This window comes from Falco punctatus (genome assembly GCF_963210335.1).
Source record: "Falco punctatus genome assembly, chromosome: 4".
Lineage (NCBI taxonomy): Eukaryota > Metazoa > Chordata > Aves > Falconiformes > Falconidae > Falco > Falco punctatus.
In genome coordinates, this window is record NC_137583.1 from 67,338,822 (window position 1) to 67,358,044 (window position 19,223).

The window sequence follows — 19,223 nt, forward strand, 5'->3', positions numbered from 1 at the left end:
ACTACTGCCCTTCTATCTGCATTACAAAACAATGGGAGTGGCGGGGGGGGGGGGGGGAAGTTCTTACTTCGGTGCATAAGGATCAAAGATAGCATCAAAGTCCTCATCAAGGTCCAAAGGCACTGAGGAGGAAGGGAAATCCACATGGCGATAAAATTTGGAAAATGTTTCATCGTCATCCAGCTTCATCACCTCTTTCACAGATTTTCCTGTAACTGTCAGCACTGTCTCTTGCATCCCAGCAACTGCAGGAAAAAAACCCCTCACACCATGAAAATGTCATACTAGAATTTCTAACTCTAGAACAGGTAAACATGGCTTGTTTGGTAGTTGTTGGGGTGGGTTTTTTGGAGTAGGGATGGTGTTTTGGTTTTTGTTTCTTTTTTTAAACTGATGGAATTTGAAGGAGAGATAGTAGAAAAGTCTGTTGGAAAAGAATGATAAAAACAGAGTGTAACTGCTACTCATATGCAATAGTCTTTATTTCAAAATGGTTGAGAAATATAGCTGAATAAAGATCGGTACTATCAAAAATGAGTTGTTTTGGTAGGATGATATAAGCATTTTATAGCCTTGTATATCCCATCTTGCCTCCAACCACATCATTCCTTCCTATGAAAAGATCTACTAGAACTAGAAGTGGAAATGTCACTACTTTGGATTAGCGAGTACGGCACAATCATTATTGCATGCTACTGCCTCCTCTGCTGAAATGTGAATATGTTTGTTTATTGTATTTGACACTCTGCAAATTACAAAAGGATTTTTGCCTTACAAATGGAGGACAGCCATATGAGATGGAAACACCAGAGAACTCCAGACAGCTTCATAGGTAGCCAACAAGCTGTACAAGGACGTTGTATGAGCTGCTACAGAGAGTCCGTTTTCAAAAAAAGCATGAAGGTGAATTAATTGTGCTTGGGAGCAGCTTAGCATCCTATCTTGATATTAATAAGATTAAACCACATTTAAAGCTGTTTCACTGTATATGGCAATATAGTTCAGACTGCTGTGTGGTTTTGAGAAATTCTGCTCTCAAGAAGAACAAGTACATTGCATGCAGAGAAAGAAGAAAGTTACTTTGACATTTGCAATTTATTCTATTGCATATTTGTAATACTGAGCATAAGGCTTTTTTGTTAAAATTTAGCAAAGACTGAATCACAAAAAAGCACCATTAGTCAGTGCAGTCTGAAGAAAGAAATCTTCAGTTTGTGTTAGCAGGTATTTTAACTAAGAGGTACTTTAAGTGATTTATTGAAGCTGGAGAGTGTATACATTGCCACCTTTGGTAACTCATACCAACCTTTGTTATTCAGCCTTCCCAAGAATGACTCCAACTTGTCAAGCTTCATATCCGATTCCAATTGCATATCAGGCCTGGCTTCAATTTCTAAGCAAACCAGAAATTAAAACTTGTTAATTGATAGAAAGTAAAAATGCCTGAACATACTTCAGCCATTTTTATGCTTTACCTTCCAAGGGCTTTGTAACTGGAGTGGTAGATTTATGCCGGTTACTGAAAGGTGATGCTACTGGTGTTAGCGCACTTGGAGAAGCCAGGCCTACAAAAGAACACAGAACATAGGGAATGCAGTTCTAGATCAGCCTACGTTTCCAACAAAGATGACAGGCGAAGCTTTTTAGGGAAAGCAGACAAGCCTGGCCACTTCCTGCAGTCCCTCATACTTCCCCAGCCTCAACAACTGTCGTATGAGGTATGGCAGAGTATACTGCCCTGCCTGCTTCTTAAATAAACAGCAGCTTCAGATTGTGAATGTCTCATTCACAAGAACAAAGCTTTGTTTCCAAGTGTCTGCAAGCAAACTAACAAAAGATACCTACTTTCTCTTGAATACAGTAATTTTGATTGTTTTCAAGGTAGCAGCAGTTTATTTGGTCTACATTTTGGACTCCAGTTCTACCACAAGCCACATTTTAAAAACATGAAACTGTTTTGAACAAAAAGATACAGTTAGCAGGGAACTACCAAGATCTTGCTTGGTACCTTACCACCACGACCCTTACCCCCCTTATTATTTTAAACCTGTCTCTACTAATAAATGTAGTAGGATGCATCTGACCTGTGAATGCTGTCTCTGGATTAAGCAGTGATTCTTGGGCCCTGTTGCATTTTTAAGAACATGTGGAAATGGAAGTAGAAATAGAAGTTGGAGTCCCGACCATATCAAGCACTACTCCCTCCTTTTGTTGTATTCTTCTCCCTCCTTCTCAGCGACTATCATAAAGCAGTTCATTCTGGACCCAGTGGATAAAATGATTTTTTGTTTAGTTCTTTTCATGTGAATCTACATTGCTCCACTAGGAGAAATGGAACTCTCCGTTTCATGTTTTTTATTAGGTAGAGAAGCACACTGAAGCAAGGAATCACATCTATTACCTCTTGTTGTCTAGACTTTCAGTAAATAGGGAAAATGGCATTCAAACTTTCCTGTAGTATTTATTTTCCAATTAGCCATAGCTTACTAATTACTGAGACACATAAGTTGAAGCCTTTTGTTATTTTGATCAGATTAAACCAATACTGTGATGGGATAATATATACTAACCATGTCTCCGCTATCTTTACTGCAAGTCCTAGCAAGCCGTAATTATCTAACACCAAGATAGATTTAGAATATAATTGAGTAGCTTTCCACATACACTCTTCTTCCCTGTTACCTAAGAGACTCAAAATTCCAGCAGTTTTTAAGTCAACTAGTAAAGCCTTCATCAAGACATAACTGAAAGGACACAGCTCTTAAGCAGCTCTCCCAGGACTTAACCCACAAGACCACCCTAACAACCGCTTCAGATGTTAGTAAAGGATCAACTTCCAATTAAGACTGAAAAATTTTCAGCAACAAGAAACAATTAAAATACAGCTTCTGTGCACATGTATATATCAAAGATTTAACTTTGTATTGCTTTCTCATCATCATCATCTCTTAAAAACTCACTGCGATAATTTATTCTTTTAGGCAACAAAACCAGCACACATCTGAATAAAATCATACTTGGGCTACTTTTATTGATGCCACTGTCACTGGATTACAGTGAATGATTGCTGCACCTAAAGAGATCCTTTCAAGGTATCTTCCTTTTCTTATTAAGAGCAGCAAATGCTATCACCTTCTATTACTTTCCAAAGACCAATCTGTGTAGCGCAAAAAAAAAAATCTCAAAAAGCAGTCCGTGGACAACATTTTTTCTTGGTGACCCTCCAAAATAGGAGGTCTTTTAAACACTGACCACAGGCATTTCTAGCAGCGCAACAATGTAAGCAGCAGCTAAAATCAGTTACTAATAGATGTAATTTGTAGTACCGTTTATTTATTTATCTGCCAACAGAATGTGGCTTGGATTGCAAATGGAGTTACTCCCTGTTGAAACACTGCTCTCACCCGACAATGATTTTTTTTTTTTTGGTGGTTGTCATTTAAGTCAAGGTTCATGGTTGTTGTGTTTAATTATCAAGTTCTTCTCACAAAACAAAATTTAGTATTCAATAACCACAAAGAGATCAGTTTAGGTGTCTTCTTCCCAAAGCTATCATCTTCCCAGGCACACTGCATGAACAGCTGTATTTCTACCATGTACAGACTTCAGAGACTCCTGTCCACTTCAGAAGAATGATTTAATCTGGAAACAGTGACTGAATTTGAGATCTCAAAAATGTTAACATTGCTCCCTTGTCATTTCTACTCCCTGGTTCCATGCCGAAATCTGTTCAGTGATTTCTTCAGCCAAACACAACACTGCAAGTTGTTGCCCAAAACAGCATCCATAAAAATAACATGTGTTTGCTACATATTCCCAGTGATTCTAGGAGTGGGGGAAGTGCCAGCAACAGCAACAACTAGATTTCACAACTTTTCCCTAGACAGTGCACCTGGGTTTTGAAAGGAAGAATAAATAAGAAAGAATAATCCAACTGTGCCCTCTGGGTTGTACCAGAAGGAAAACCAAAACATACAACTGTTCAAGTGATGGACTACCACCAGTCAGGCAGAGCCCAGTAACAACTGGATGGTAGTGCAACAGTGTGGAACAAAACAGATCAATACCAACAGCCACAAGAAGCAAGAGCGAACAGCCTCATGGCATGATATTCAGTTGAAGACAAACAGTTCTCCTCTTGCTAAACATGGATACTGTTTCTGCATAGCTTTAGCTTGACTTAATTTTGACTAGACAGATAAGCAGTGGCTTACTTATATTGGGATTGTTTCATCACTGACCTTTTTTTACCATTCGGCCAGCTACAGTGAACTGTGTGGAATCATTGGCTGCTCCTTTACCCTTGGATTTCCAGGCCTCTTCTCGAGCTGTAATCAGGTGTTTCCTTTCTTCAATGGTCATTTGACTCTCCTGGTTATCTGCCGTTCTCTGCTTTTTGGGGGGAAGAGAGAAAGAGATGTTTAAAAACAGATAAGCTGACCAGGATATAGCTGAACACTGGCTTAACATTTCAACTGCCAGCTGTAGAGGGAAGAGAACAGGAGAACAAGCTACTGAAGTCAAGTCACAGACACAGCTTTGTGACCCTGACATGCTTCATTGCCTTACTGCCCCACTACACTGTGAAGATAAGGTTTTGTTCTACGCTCTTTGACCTTTTCTGGAAACTACCAGCCAAGGCAAATGGCATCCCTCTAAGCAAAGCAAAACATTTACTCTGTGTATGATACAATCTTCCAGACCTTGTTCTTTTGAAGCATGACTTGCTACACCAGTGAGATCACTAAACTTACTTTTCAGCACATGTTTTCAAGTGTACAAATCTGCAGGTGGCACAGAGAATAACAATGAAGTACTGCAACTTCAGCTGGTGATTTTTCTTTTTCTTTTAGGTCACTCGCAGCTTTTCTTGCTTGCTTTAGATGTTAGGAGCCAACAGCCTGAATAAGTAGAAGCAGCTAGGAGCACTATCTTAGTGCCCTCCTAACACAAAAGATTGACGACAGGACATTAAGTAGGGAAGAAACTGAATTTACATACTCTGCTGGAGCTGTCAGGCCAAAGAAATACGGCTTCAATGCACTTATCTTAAAAAAACTAGCAACATTTCCAGGATTATACTGCATAGAAATCAAGCATAAAAGTATTTTCAGTGCATGGGAGTCAGTTCTAGAATTACTTTGAAGTTGTGTGCTATTTGTCATTTTTCTTTACAACCTAGCTGCTAGAATTGAAAAACCACATGAAAATCTAAAGCTTTAGCACAGCTCTAGCTCATACAACCACAGAGTAGAAATGAAAAAGTACGCAAAAACTTGTGAACATAAAGTAAACACTCTTCTCCTTTCAAGAGACAAGGAAGAGATAGAGACCCAGATATTCTTATTTATTATTTTCTTAAAATCAGACTAAATAAATCAGTCACTTTATATTAAAACTATTGTGGCTGCAGGGGACACACTGAAATAAGAGATTTCATAGCTTTCAGCATTTACCAGGAGCATTATTCAGCCAGAACAGTAAAGACAAGAAGTGGCTTGTATAAGGACTAGGACACGAGAGCCCTCCACTCCTTCCCCTAGTTCCATGCATCTCTGCAGCCTTCTGCAGTAACGCTTACTGTCAAGTTATTAGGAAAGATAGCTGGGCAGCCAAATACTATGACTGCAAGTCATGATAATCAAGATAAAAACATCAGATTTTTCCCTAGAACAATGAAACGTTCACTAGAAATAACAAGATGCAAATCTATTCAGTATTGCTTTGTTGGCTGTAAAAGCCTCTGAATGCTTTAAGGAACAACACTGCAAGTAATCTCTGTTCACTTCCCCCAGTCTCTACCCTTCCAGCATCAGCAACGGCCACCTCTGGGATGAACAGCTGGTAATAAAAAACCCACAGCAACATACTAAAGGAGATCTGGGTGGGAAATTAATAAATACCTAATGAAACCACAAACAAAATTTCATACACAAATACTTTTAATTTAGTGAGGATGCAGACTTCCATTACAATATGAGGGGAAGTAACAAACAGGCAGGAAGAAGTGGAATCATATGGATTCTTTCATATGTTTTGGTTGGTTGGTCGGTTTTGGTTTTTTTAAGTGACAAGGGGCTTAATTTTGAATTTTGTCTCCAGTGAATACCTGAAGCTTCTGAGTCTGCAGAGCTACTGGAAATTCTGAAAACACGGACCTGGAAAGCTTGTGTGTTAATCACTACACATAAATTTTAAGAAAGATCATGAGTAATTCTGGAGCTGTGTCAAAGGACAAAAGAGTAGCTGTCTAACTGCAGAAACAAGTATTTTTTAAAATGGAAGATTTCAACCTGATCTATTGGGCAAAACATCTTTGGAGTTCCTACCAAAAAAAAAAAAAAAAAAAAAAATCAGACTGGATGTGTATGTTACAAAACTTGGAGCAATTCCATATTAGATCTCTTCCTAACACATGAATACTCACAGCTTTGTCTGTTAATGAACAAATGAACTAAAAGAATGATAAACTGAATTGACATCAAGCAATCTCTAACCCCTTTAATTTGCCATAACAATACTGATGAAAAACCAAAGTATCTGTGATCATTAAAAGAAAGAATAAGTTTCTATAGCTGGAAAACTAACATAAGCCAATGCAATTATCAAAAGAAATTTCACGAAAAATACACCTGGTAATTGGGAGTAGTTTAGAAAGCTTTCGCAAATATCAAATGGCAGCATTTATGGAGGAATGAGTTGGTCAAGGCACATTCCAGTTGTGAGAAAACATGGCAAGAAAGGTAAAACTCAACAAGCTTTTAATTGCAAATTTTACTTCCAGTTTGAAAAAAAAAAAGGTATATATATCTCAAAGAGGAATAAATCTCAAATACACAACTGTGACATTTTGATAAGGGGAGCTAAAGACCCCAATAAAAACAAGTATTGATGTATCAAGAATAAATAAAAGCTTAGGAAGACAACAGCTCCAATGCATTTTTTTTCCATTAAAGAAAAAAGGTGGTTAAATTCAACAAAATACCCCAATTTATTATGAAGAATACTTCTGTGTGTTCATTGATATCTCTTTTTTCAGACAAACAATAAATTCCTAAAATTAAATGAAACAGAAGAAGGATCAGAAGAACTGGCATCCAACAATGTGAAATGAGTAGAATAGGAGATGCCCCAAACATGAGCAGTGAATTTAAAAAAAAAATTTAAACCTTTGAAAATGGGAAAATGCATAGGACTGATAAAAGCTCAGATGAGGACAATATTTAGAAGAAGTAAAACTAAAGCATTTAAGTACAGGTCATACAAGCCGTGTGTTGTTCCAGACACTCATGGAAAGACTGCTGTAAGACAATCAATGAAGAATCAAAGCACAGGAGTGTAATTAATGCCATTCTGCATGGCATTATGGAAAATAGGTTTAATCAAAATGGTAAGTTTGATGAGATCAATTATGATTAAATATGTTAACACAGTTACCTCTGATTTCTTTAATATATTTGACTTAATCTCAGATGACATTCTGAGGTTTTTTTGAGCAATATAAAAATACCAGTGCAGCTTACAGGCTGCAAACTAGTTAATTGAAAAAAATTTTCTAAACAGAAAACAGCCATGCAGTGATCTCATTCATCCCAACTTCAATCAAAATGTTTTCATGCACGTGGAAAAAAAGACATAGTTCTGCTAAGAAGAGACCCTCAGGATGACACCAACATACAGACGAGTGATGAAGGTAAAGGAGAAATAATCACATAACGGGTAAAAAAAAAAAAAGGGTATCAGAAAAATCTCTTACACCAGGGTTTTAAGAGAAATGTTATTTGAGAAGGGAAATAAACAAAACCCAGCTGGTTCAGAAGACAGATGAGAAAAATTCCCCTGCAACAGTTGTTCTCAACAAATAACCTGTACTGCAATAGCTTCTCCATTTCCTGCCTCTACACTTCTATCCAGGATGCTGACGATTTTGCAAGGTTTCAGGAAAGGGCTAAAATATCCACCCCAGATTAAGTCAGATGAATATTTATTTCTGCTGAAGAGGGTTGAGAGTTAAGTTTTACCCAGCAAGAGTAATTACACATTAATTACTTAATATTGCAGTGAATTGTCTTTATTTTTTCTAAACTGTATGCAGTTTAGAATAAAGACTGCCTATTTTTTTAAATATCTGTTTTTAAGTCTGAGAAGGAGTTACAGACATGATGCAAGAACAGTCAGAAACAGGGATTACTTTTCCCCAACTTTTGGCTAGAAACAGGGATTACTTTTCCCCAACTTTTGGCTAGAATGGATGATGATATGTTTATTTCTAGCACCACAACACATTTTTTGAGGGTATGCACATGCGCTCTACTGCTTTTGCAGCACCCGTTCAAGCTAAGGAAGGGCCCACATCTAGGCAGCATTCCATTTTGTACCCTACAATTTTCCAGTCCAAGCAGTGTCCTCTTTACATCACAAGAGCACAACTGAGATTGGTCTGTTAGCATGCTGCTTTGTTGTCTGGGGTTTTGTTTTGTCTTTTTTTAATGCAAGAAATAAGAGAATTCATGGTTTTCTATGTTGAAGATCAAGACTGGCCCTACCTGGGGGAGTCCAAACCAAGAATGAACAGAAAAAGTATACTTTGCAAAAGGGAGATCCATTTAAAACCAATGTTATGAATTATATAAAAGAAGAATGCAGAAAGTATCTATTCACTTTTTAATACAACCAACTTTTCTAGTTTAGGCTCCCAAGACAAAAAAAGCACAAGAAGAATCCAACAGTTGTACAAGTATAGAAAAGTTTCTGCATTGTTCTCCTCTGCTTTATATGGGTCTTATTTTAAGGAGAAAACTCAAAAGCAAATGCACGGCTTTCTGTTCAAAAGCAGTTTCAACAAAATAGAACATATTCAACTCGTGTTTCCTGCAAACAACAAAACGATTAATTGTGCCAGAAAAAAACCCAAACAAATCTGTATGCACCTTGAAACTACACCAGAAAGAAGCAGCCTTCTAAGAGGGCAGGCTGTAGCTCAGCATGGTTGATAGAAAGGTGAACACTTTTTGGGCATTCCTCTTTTAAAACGTATGGGCCCACTGAAGGACCTCTTCTACTGGAGGTGCATTATGTTATTAAGTTATTAAGACTCTATATTTACCTTCTTGATACATAGAGCTTGAACTCTGTCACAACAAAATGAATAGGTTATCTTGGGTAAATAGTAATAAAGCTATATTAAATCCAGAGCTTACAGAGAAGAGGTAACACTAATATATTTCAGTGACTACTCCCAAATTTAATTTTTAAATAAAAAAAAAAATCAGAGTAAAAAATCATCCTCAAAAACAGCTATGAAAGTGAATGTGGAAATGGTAAACAGTAGTCAAAATTTTAACCACAGTTCCAGTAGCCTCTACCATAATCATCATCCCCTGTTTCAGCAGTGAATACCTGCCCCTTGGATTCACTGCCATTATGCATGCTGGTCAGAATGCTCCCCACACGCGATGTACACTGTGTTTTGTGGGGGAATGAAGAACCTAATGGATTCCTTGTAGTAGTACAACCACAGACCTGAGCTGGGAGGTAAGGGACAAGGAAGTATAACAAAGCAGAATTAGATTTGCATAGATCTGTTGAGACCTTCCAGTGACCTCTCCTCATTTTCTCATGTTTTTCTTCAACTTGCTCCTGCCTTTGCTATTTTTACCTCTAATCATGTGAAACAGGCACTGTTTGCTCAGATCAAGATCCAGTATTCTACTCCTGCTCAAAGACAATTATTTTATGTACCTCTAGCTGAAGAAAGTTTATATTCACCATTATCTATTAATTCTCCATAAGTAAGTCTTTCAAGTTGTTTATGACAGAATTGCAGAGGTATGGACATGATTTTGAGCAATGCTTCACAAGTTTCTCTTAACATTTACTGGAACAGCAGCAGAAGTCTATTCCCAAGCAAACACAAAGTTAACTCTGTTGCCACAAGTTGCTTTGGGAAAGTGCATTTTAAATCTGAATGTAATTTTCTGTATTACTCCTCCCTTCAATAACTAAATAGGAAGTTTATACAGCATTTCACCTTCTACCTCCAAAGATGACATCCATCAGAAATCAGAGAGCTTAATTCTTTCAAACTAGTACTACAGACCAGGGGGTGGGGTGGCAGGGTGGCGGAGGGAGGGAGAGGGAGAGGGGAGCAGGAAGACAGGACAGTCAGAGCATAGAAGCAGGACAGGCGAAGGCAAAAAACCTTTAGACAGGCACTAGGGAAAAGCCCTATAGGAAAGTCACCTCTGAACAAAAGCAGCTTATTTTATAAAGTCAATAAATCAGATGATTTTATGTGTTATGTTGTATATGCACATTACTTACAGAGAAGTCAGGGTACACAGCATTTTATTCTAATATAAATGCTGTGCAGTTACATATTGCTCCTTTTATATACCCGTTTTAACAACTTCCAAGTTTTCAGTGTTATAATGAATGCAATAATGTCTCCTTCATTGACTTTCTCATGTATATAGTCTTAACAGATACAGAATTTTTAGAAAAGCAACCATAAGAGAAACACTAGCAGAATGTCTATTGAAGTGTACACAGCATACTGACATAATACTATGTTTCTTTAAAGCAGCATTTACTAAGATGGTTAATCAGATAAGAGGATTATTAATTTCCTATGTAAAAAAACCCCAAACCCAACAAACTGCCAAAATGTGCTTACTTGGAATTGTTGAGCATTTAAATTGTGCACACTTTTGCTCACCTGATTAATAGGTAGAAAAGGATGAAATTTATGGAGAGCAGGTATAACAGGAGAATAAGTAGAAGCATATACAGGTTCCTATGACAAGGACAGAAGCAAAGCAAAGGGATTAGAAAAGAATCGAACTATCAGAAATGGAGATGGAGGGAAATAACTCATCTTCCCCTAATTTCTTAAAATGAGGTAAATCAGAGTTTTTTAATCTTCTAGAGATGTTTTCCCTATAGGAAAGCCAGAGATCAAAAATGTTGTCTTAATACAACAGCATGTTTACCAAAGCAATTTCATGCAGGAATTAAACAAGTTAGTAACAATACCACTATGACTCAACACAGAACAAAACAGCACACCCAGAAGATACACTTTTTGTATGCTGGCAGTTTTTATGTGCCTGTTTTCATGCACCATTACATTGATGAACATGTCCACCACAATGTGAATAACCACTGCAAGTTTAATCAGACCCTGCTAAATAACAAGCCATCTATTTTCTGGATGAAAGGAAAGAATGCTTACTAAAACTGGGATACTCAAAAGCCATCTGGAGGGAATTGCTAAGCCCACAACACTCAGTGAAGGTGAATTCACAATTCTAAACAAAGCCTGCAAATAACCCCTGCCTCAGAGCTGGGCTTACCCAAAGCTGATTAGGCATGGCTTTATCATCTCTAATTCTTCTTCCTTTTTATAGGTCAAAGCAAATGTGGAACATCACACAGGATATGGGTAAATGCAGCTTGTTAGAGTGCCTCAAAATGAAGCCTAATTATTAGTTTCAGCTTTGATTAGAACTGTATATGAGCACTTGGATGCCATATATGCAATAGATAAAACTATTACCACAGCAAGAGATTAATATTTTGCCTAAAGGTCACTTTTTAAGGGCTTACTCCCTTTAAGATTTTTACACACTTCATCTCTGAGTAATTCTGAATTGACTACTCAGCCCTAGCCTTTAACACCAGTGCTGAGCTGCAATTTGAACTTGCTATAAGAATTAAGTACATTTCAAATGACGTTCACTGCTTTAATGCGACTGCAATGCAGCTGGTAATCACATTAATCAGGGACTGTTAAAAATGGCTGACTATAAACTGGGAATTTTCATTCCAGTAAATCTTGCTAATTTGATACTAAGGAAAGATTATAAAGTTATTTCATTTGGCTACCCATGAAAAAACCCAACAAACTGGAAGCCTTCCATCCAACCTGAGATGATAAATACAGATATACTAAATGCAAACCATTTTCCCAAATAAAAGGGACTTTTTTCCCCAGTAAGACATTCCTCAGTGTACAGTTGTTCCCCTGATGTTAGAGCTATTCTTTGAATTGTCCAAGTATGCTTTACTGTACATATAAATAACTCACAGCTTCTAACAAATTTTCCTCCTATGTGCAGCAATCATCAAAACAGATGCTGACAGATGCTGGACCTCCAAGTAAAACTCAACTTTCCCCCTCAACTATATCTCCTTGAGTTACTTCCTTAGTCCCTTTTTTCCCCCATTTGACATTGCTCTGTCAGCTTTTCCATGAATTTTATGGGTTTTCTACAGATTAACATACACATAAATGACTATAACACATTTGGAGAAATATCTCACCATGCAAAAACCGTGCCAAAGCATTTCGACTAGAAGTTATGAAACAGCACTATTTAATGTAACTATCTTATTAAAAGAATAAATCTTTCAACTTTTGTTGTTTATAAGACATCTAAATGCACTCTAATAAATATTCTTTTACACAGCTATGCTTCAATAATCAAGTCTCCAGAAGAAGTTAGATAACCTTTTAAAAGAAAAGACACACACAAAAGAAAACCTAAAGACGTGTCTGACTATGTTAACAGAAGTGACATACTGCAACTAAAAACTTAAGGCATTATTTTGAACCAGCAAGGCATGACAGAAGTTTACACACCCTTGCTGTCAATGCATGATTGCAAGTGTGGAAATTGTATTTTAACTAGCTCAAAACACAGTAATCAATACAATTCATACGTTTTTATTGCAATCCAGCAACAGAGACTACCCAGATTCTTAAGTACACCATAGTCTCTACAAACAGAGACTTCAGTGGCACACTGCTTGATGGTCCTCTAATAGCCATTACATCGATTAGTTATCAATAACAGCATTTTCAGATTTAAGGGCAGCTGACATGGTGTGTTATAAGTAGTGTGGTCAGTTAAGTGAAGCTTCACATTATTTATCATGTATCACATAATAAATCAGCATCACAAATACCATTACAGTTCAGGGAGTTGTGTATCTAATAAGACTAACGTTTTTTCTTATACATCCAAGATTTCACCCATTGGCAGACATGCAAATCCTTTGATTTAGGCTCTAAAAAGCCAAGTGCCAACACGAACCAACAGAGTGGGTGACCCAGTGTCACAGAAACTCCCACTGCTAGCATTGTCACTTCAAAGCTTGTACCCTTCAAGCACTTCATGCTCGCTTACTTGCTTTAAAAGCCTAACTTGTGCTACGCTGAATGAAGTTGCTGCACATGGTAACACAGCAGGGAGGATATGGGTGCTGGGGAGTGAGCAGAAAGAACAAAGGTTTTGTCTCTGCCTAAATCTTGGCAGCTCCTTAAAGCTTTTTCTCAGCCCCATTGTCTTTAGCTGGAGTACATTTGTTATCTGATCTCAACAGTTGTCATTTCGGAGCCTAGCTTGTTAAAAATGTGACCGCAGTTTTGCTTTCCTCCCTGAAACTATTTTTGCTTTAGGACATCTTTCAAACCAGCAACTGGATTTTTGAGCGAGTCCACAGGGCAAAACCAAAACAAAACCCATAAACCAAACGCAAAAATAAGCTTTCTTGTTTTTCTGTCCAGTTAACACACAACCATTGAAGAGTCACACGTTAGGCACATATTTATCCTCAATAATGACAGACTGTGTAACAACTCCTTACTTCCAATATACTGATGGAACAGAAGACTTTTTGGTTTTGGTGACCTATGCTATTTAATTCAAGCAGCATTCTCACAACTGAATAATTGAATCCAAAGGTTTCTGTCTCCACTAGTAGAATTTATAACACAAATTTTATCCTCACTTGTTCTCTGAGAAAATACCCCTTCAAAAATTAAAAGGCTTTTGAAATAGCCTATTTTATCTGACTGTCATTTTCAAAATAATAGACGCAGAGGGGAAGCATTAGTCCTGTAGTTTAAACCAGCAGTCCATTTTGAAGCAAATCTCCCAGTCATTCTTATTTTGTGTGCTTTGGTTCACACTGCAGAATGTACAGACTTTTGGATGAAACTAAGCCCTGAAGCACAATCCTGGATTCCCATGTAACACCACGGCTGTAAGGCAGTCAGGCCACAGGAGCAGATTAAATTTAGCCTGAAGCAAAACTTCACTGTGAAGCAAAACAAGCAAGTATGGCATGGATAGCAGATCCTCATCCATAACTGTTCTGCTTTACAGACCCACTCCTGATGGGCAACATAACTTACACATGTATAGACATAGCCAGAGTGTGCTAACAATGTGGACTTTCCTCTACACCCTTCTACCCATCTCCCACTCTATTCACCAACACTGACAAAACAAATAAAATCCTTGTCCAGATAGCTTTGGCTATGACAAACACCAAAGATCATGGAAGATAACCAAAAGCTGAATGGCTCATGAATGCTCTGGTACCTGCATTTCCTCAGTGTTTCCAGGATCCAAAATTACTGCTCAGAAAAAGAAGTATATGCACAGAGACAACACAGCTTTAGGAATCTGAAATTTTTACAAGCTCACCCATACTAAAGAAAACACCTAGACTTAAAGTTTTAAGCCAATTTCACTGGAGGAGGAAGCTTAAATCATTCTATCAGTAAAATTTCCAGAAGCCTTACAAGGATACTTACTGGTTCATAATCTGCTAATGTAAAGACACTAACCAATAGTGTATGTCCCAAGTCAGTGAAGACATTCTCGTTTAAAGAGCTCTCACGTTGGGAAAATTGTTATTTAAACAAGCCTGACAACAAGAGAAATAGCAGAAGCTAGTAACTAGTATTAGGCGTGCCTGTCTAGTTGGATGCATCTTCAAAAAGCTGAAGCATTTCAAGCAAGATGTTTTTTCCAAACAAGGATAGAGTTACCTTCTTCAACAGCTGCTCAACTTCTTGCATCTGTGCACTACGATCAGTAACAGGCACTTTTGCATACTCTTGCTTTTTGCTGAGCCTGCTCTTCCAATCTTCTTCACCACTCTTCTTCAGCAACGCCAACCTAGAAGAAAAAACATGCCAACAGGTAGCTTTAAACACTGCACTTCTCATTATCCTCAAAAGCTACCCTTAGTGTTTCACTAATGCTGCATTCAAGAGAATTTGAAATTAAGTTTTCTAACATTAACTATAGTTATTTACATTTTGCACATGTATACCAAATTCACAAACGAACATCAAGCCTTTACTGAACATGTTGAATGGGAGTTCATCTATCAAAACACAGACATTTAGATCTGAGACAGACACTCCAGTTAATTTGTATGGTCAGTGGAAATTGCCAATACAGTCAAGGGAGACCAAGATTCAGTGCAGATCCTCCTAAAGTAAACATATAAATAGGTTAGATTTATCACTGCTTTTTTCCCTCCCCTTCCATCGATAAGGCATAGAGAGTGACTAGCTCAGCTATGGATGCTTATGCTGTAGATGTCCAGAGTTAATAAGAAGAATCCTACATTTGGTCTTTATTGTACTCATTAAAAAAAAAGATTTTAAGATTTATTTTCTTTGAAGTCCAAGAAGAAAGAGGTCTTTTCAGCAGGCACACACCAATTAGGTCTCATCAGGCACATCAAATGACAACTGCAGTTACTGCTTTCACTACAACTCCTAGGGATCACTTAGTACCTCCTTGCTTAGCTCAGGCATTGCTGTGACACAGATCAGTAGTACTAATGTACTAGCAAATTGGTGCTAACTATACTACAACTGTGAAATCTATGTGCAAGATTCAACTCATGTAAAGGATGGCTGATATTTAAAGTGTGGAATACCATTAATCTCAGGTAAATAGGATCTTTTAAAAGTACTATTTCCTAATCTTGAGCAAAATTCTAAATATAGCACAAACGGACACTGACTGGCTCTGGTGGGGACAGCATGTAGATTTATTTTGCTAAAATTAGAACCTGTTTGTCCATACTAACCCTGAGGTGATTAGTTTTGAGGGTAGGGGAAGTCAGTTAGGAATACAAGATCTACACAGGCATGATCTCACTTTACCTTCCTCAGAAATTAGTATTTGTAGGAATTGTCCAGGCTTCAGAACTTATCCTTAGTAATCCATACAACATGTATCTGCAGTACTTGTGCAAACAGTTGCCACCGGTCCGCTAAGTAATTTTTATTCTAGTTGAATTAAGTTTTACTAAATAACTTCCTTTAATCTAGGGCATTTCAGTAAGGATTATACAAAACCCTTAACCCTAGTAACATTTTAACAAGTTCAGTAGTTAAACCTATTTTGACCACAAGACATGGAGATTTCTTTCTAGAGATGTGATTACTGTTACACTCACAGTAAGTCTTGTCTTGAAACTCTGAGAAGGAAAGGGTAGGACTGAATAGGTCTAGCTAGAAGCCAAGTTTCAGGCAGCTGCTTCCTGCAAAAATCCAGGGGGTGCAACCATGCTACTGACCTATTCAAAGATGACCAACTGGCCTTAAGGCAGTCATTTGAGAAAAACTGAGAATGCAGAAAACAGTAAATCCACAGAATACAATGGCAGCAAGAATGTTAGTATTCAAGAAAGCAGTTACTTCCTCTCTTCCTGGCCCGGCAGGCAGTGCTGGCAGGCTTCACATTGCCTGGTTGCTTCATACCTCACAGCACAGGACGAGTAGGGGTGAAGAGGACTCACAATAAGGAGTTGAGGCCATAGTCATTGTTTCCAGAATGCATACAAGATTTCACTGCCCAGAACTAATCTTCTGGAGTGCATCCATGCATGTGTGAAACTGTGGAGGAGACCAAGATGGGACTAAATTGCCACCACGCAGTTGAATTATCTTCAGTAGTTATGTTCTCTCAGGTCAGCTTTGCTTAGAAATGATCTGATAATTGAAGCTGAAAGGCATTTTGGTCAGTTGTGGCCTGAGATGAGTTTGTTTTGAAAAATGCCTCTAGCTGCTCAGCATAGCAGGCAGAAAAAAAAAATATTTTTCCCTTTTTTTAACCTGATATTACTGCAGAGTATTTACCCTAGACCTTTGCCCCAAACAGCTTGGTTGATCAGGAACAGAACATCTAATTCTGATTATGCTTCTGTGTCTCTGAAGACTTTGTTTTGCTTTCTCCTGCCATAAGGATGGATTCATACTAGCCCTCCACTCTTCACTGGTATGAAACAACTCCTAGAGTGAGAACACATTTGTCTGTTTTGAGCAATGAAATCACCACTTAAACTAAACATGTATGCCCTGTATGCCATTGAAAACTTGACTGATGTGTAAAACCTAAAGCCATGAATTACTTTTGAACAATGGAAACAACAATAAAATTAGACTGCCCAGACTGAGCAACAACTGGAGGGCACCTTTCTGTAAGAATAAAGATGCAAGAACTACTGAACTGGTTCACACAAGCAAGCCTACCAGCTACAGTAGCTTAACCCAAAGTATGCAGCGGTTGATTCTTTGGAAAGTCTGCAAAAATGAGGCAATTATTGGGTCTAACCCTTGGATTTGTTTAAGGCCTGCTGCCTAGTTTCATTGCATACCTTTAGTTTTCTGCTTTAGATAAATATTGAATAATCATTCATTATTTGCTTTCACAGTTCTGTTCATACTACTTTTGCCTTCAAAAGTTCCCTTCCTGATCTGAAAAAAAAGTTTTACTCTTTCCTTGAAAGAAAAAAGCTGATTATATATCTGCCCATCTTTGACAGCTTGCTCTGCATCCTTCTTTCACCTACTACTGAGATAGAATATCCACCATCAAGATCAGAATCATCGTCATCCCAAAGGTGTCAGGATGGGTTTAAAGCAAAAGCTTTCACCACTGAATGCAAAATGTTGGATTAATACTGAAGGGAAATAGAAACAAGATCTGAACAATGGTTTTGCCTAAATAAGGAGCACTGTATGAAACGCCTTGGCAAAAGTCCTTGCAAAAAATGTCAAAAACGACACATCTTTCTTCTGTGGCAATATTTTAGTATCTTAGCCGCTAATGTTACCCTCAACACAGATTAAACTGGACACAGGTTTGGCTTTCACACATACACCACTGGCTGTACTTGACCAGGTATTTTCAACTAAATCATAAATCCTGGAGGCTAATATGAGATAAGTAGCTACAAAAAGGAAGCTGATTGTTAAAAAGAGTGCATAAAATCACCATAGTGGGGACTAGTCTGCCTAAGAAAGTCTTGCTGTGGCATCCATACATGAAACAAACGAACAAAGAAGTTTGAAAATTAAGTTTAGGCTGGGCTCTTCCTGAGAAGGAATGAATGATGGTAAGAGATTCACCAGAAATTTGAGTTATCTGTAGGTTTTTTGCCAACTTGTAAAGCAGACCTGATAGGGTGGTGTTCTAGCAACTTTGGTCTTTATAAATGCACAAAGACAGGTAGTTACACACAACTGATGCTCCACTTGAAGTTCTCCCAGACATTCCTCTTCCTGAAGGCAAGACAATTAAAAAAAGCTTTCCACCATTCATATACAACATATCAGTGGATTGGCCTAAAACAAAACACAGCCAAGACTATCCAAAGATATGACTCTGCTACCTCTCACCTCCAAGCTGTATGTTTACATAAGAGAGGATACATGTCTTTTCTTCCTTGAAAAATCATTATTTTCATTCTTCCATATAATATAGGTAATTTTGAAATGCCAGGCATGCACTCACTTCACAAGGATAATATTAGTTCAGTAAAGTAAGTCTTTGTGGAAAATCACTTTCATCCAGACCAGTATGCATGCATCCTGCCCAAATATCATTACATCTGTGGAAAAGCTGTTCTTCCATAAGGTGAAAGAATGTCTGACACAGCCAGAAAAATTCACTGGATGGGAAGATGGAGTTAGTGAATGTAAAAGGGGAAAAAAAAATATCCAAAGTGTAATAGTTAATCTTTAGCAGAAATCTTCTTTGAGGTTTATGAATACTTGGCATCAGCAATAGCCAAGCAAAGAAAATAACTGGTTGTAGTTTTTTGTAATTCTGGGCCAAGAAATAGACTACTGAGGTATTTTGGAAGGCTAAAACATGTTGATACCAATTCTGCCCTTTACAGACATTTGTGGAATCAGTATATACAAATTCCTGACAAAGCAGCAGGTATTTACTTTTCTCAGCTTTGGGACTGACTAGACAGTCATGGAGGCCTAACGAAAGCAATTCCAGACTGTGCGACTGACAGTCTTTAACATCAGTTCCTCAAGAGATCAACTCAACTGAAGCATTAAATTTAGGACTGAAACAGCTGCTAATACTTGGATCTTCCCCTCCCTCCAACCT

At 37.8% G+C, this 19,223-nt stretch overlaps 1 protein-coding gene across 2 annotated transcripts in view; it reads right to left on the reverse strand.

Moving 5' to 3' along the window:
• Nucleotides 1-19,223, reverse strand: part of SVIL (supervillin) — a 79,204-nt gene that overhangs the window by 18,277 nt on the left and 41,704 nt on the right. For both annotated transcript variants that reach the window (XM_080383031.1, XM_080383030.1), the window contains 6 exons: nucleotides 14,843-14,972; nucleotides 10,718-10,795; nucleotides 4,242-4,392; nucleotides 1,476-1,565; nucleotides 1,307-1,393; nucleotides 68-245 (listed from right to left, as the gene is read on the reverse strand). In XM_080383031.1, coding sequence (XP_080239157.1) covers nucleotides 68-245; nucleotides 1,307-1,393; nucleotides 1,476-1,565; nucleotides 4,242-4,392; nucleotides 10,718-10,795; nucleotides 14,843-14,972 — 714 coding nt within the window. The remainder of the gene's footprint in view (nucleotides 1-67; nucleotides 246-1,306; nucleotides 1,394-1,475; nucleotides 1,566-4,241; nucleotides 4,393-10,717; nucleotides 10,796-14,842; nucleotides 14,973-19,223) is intronic.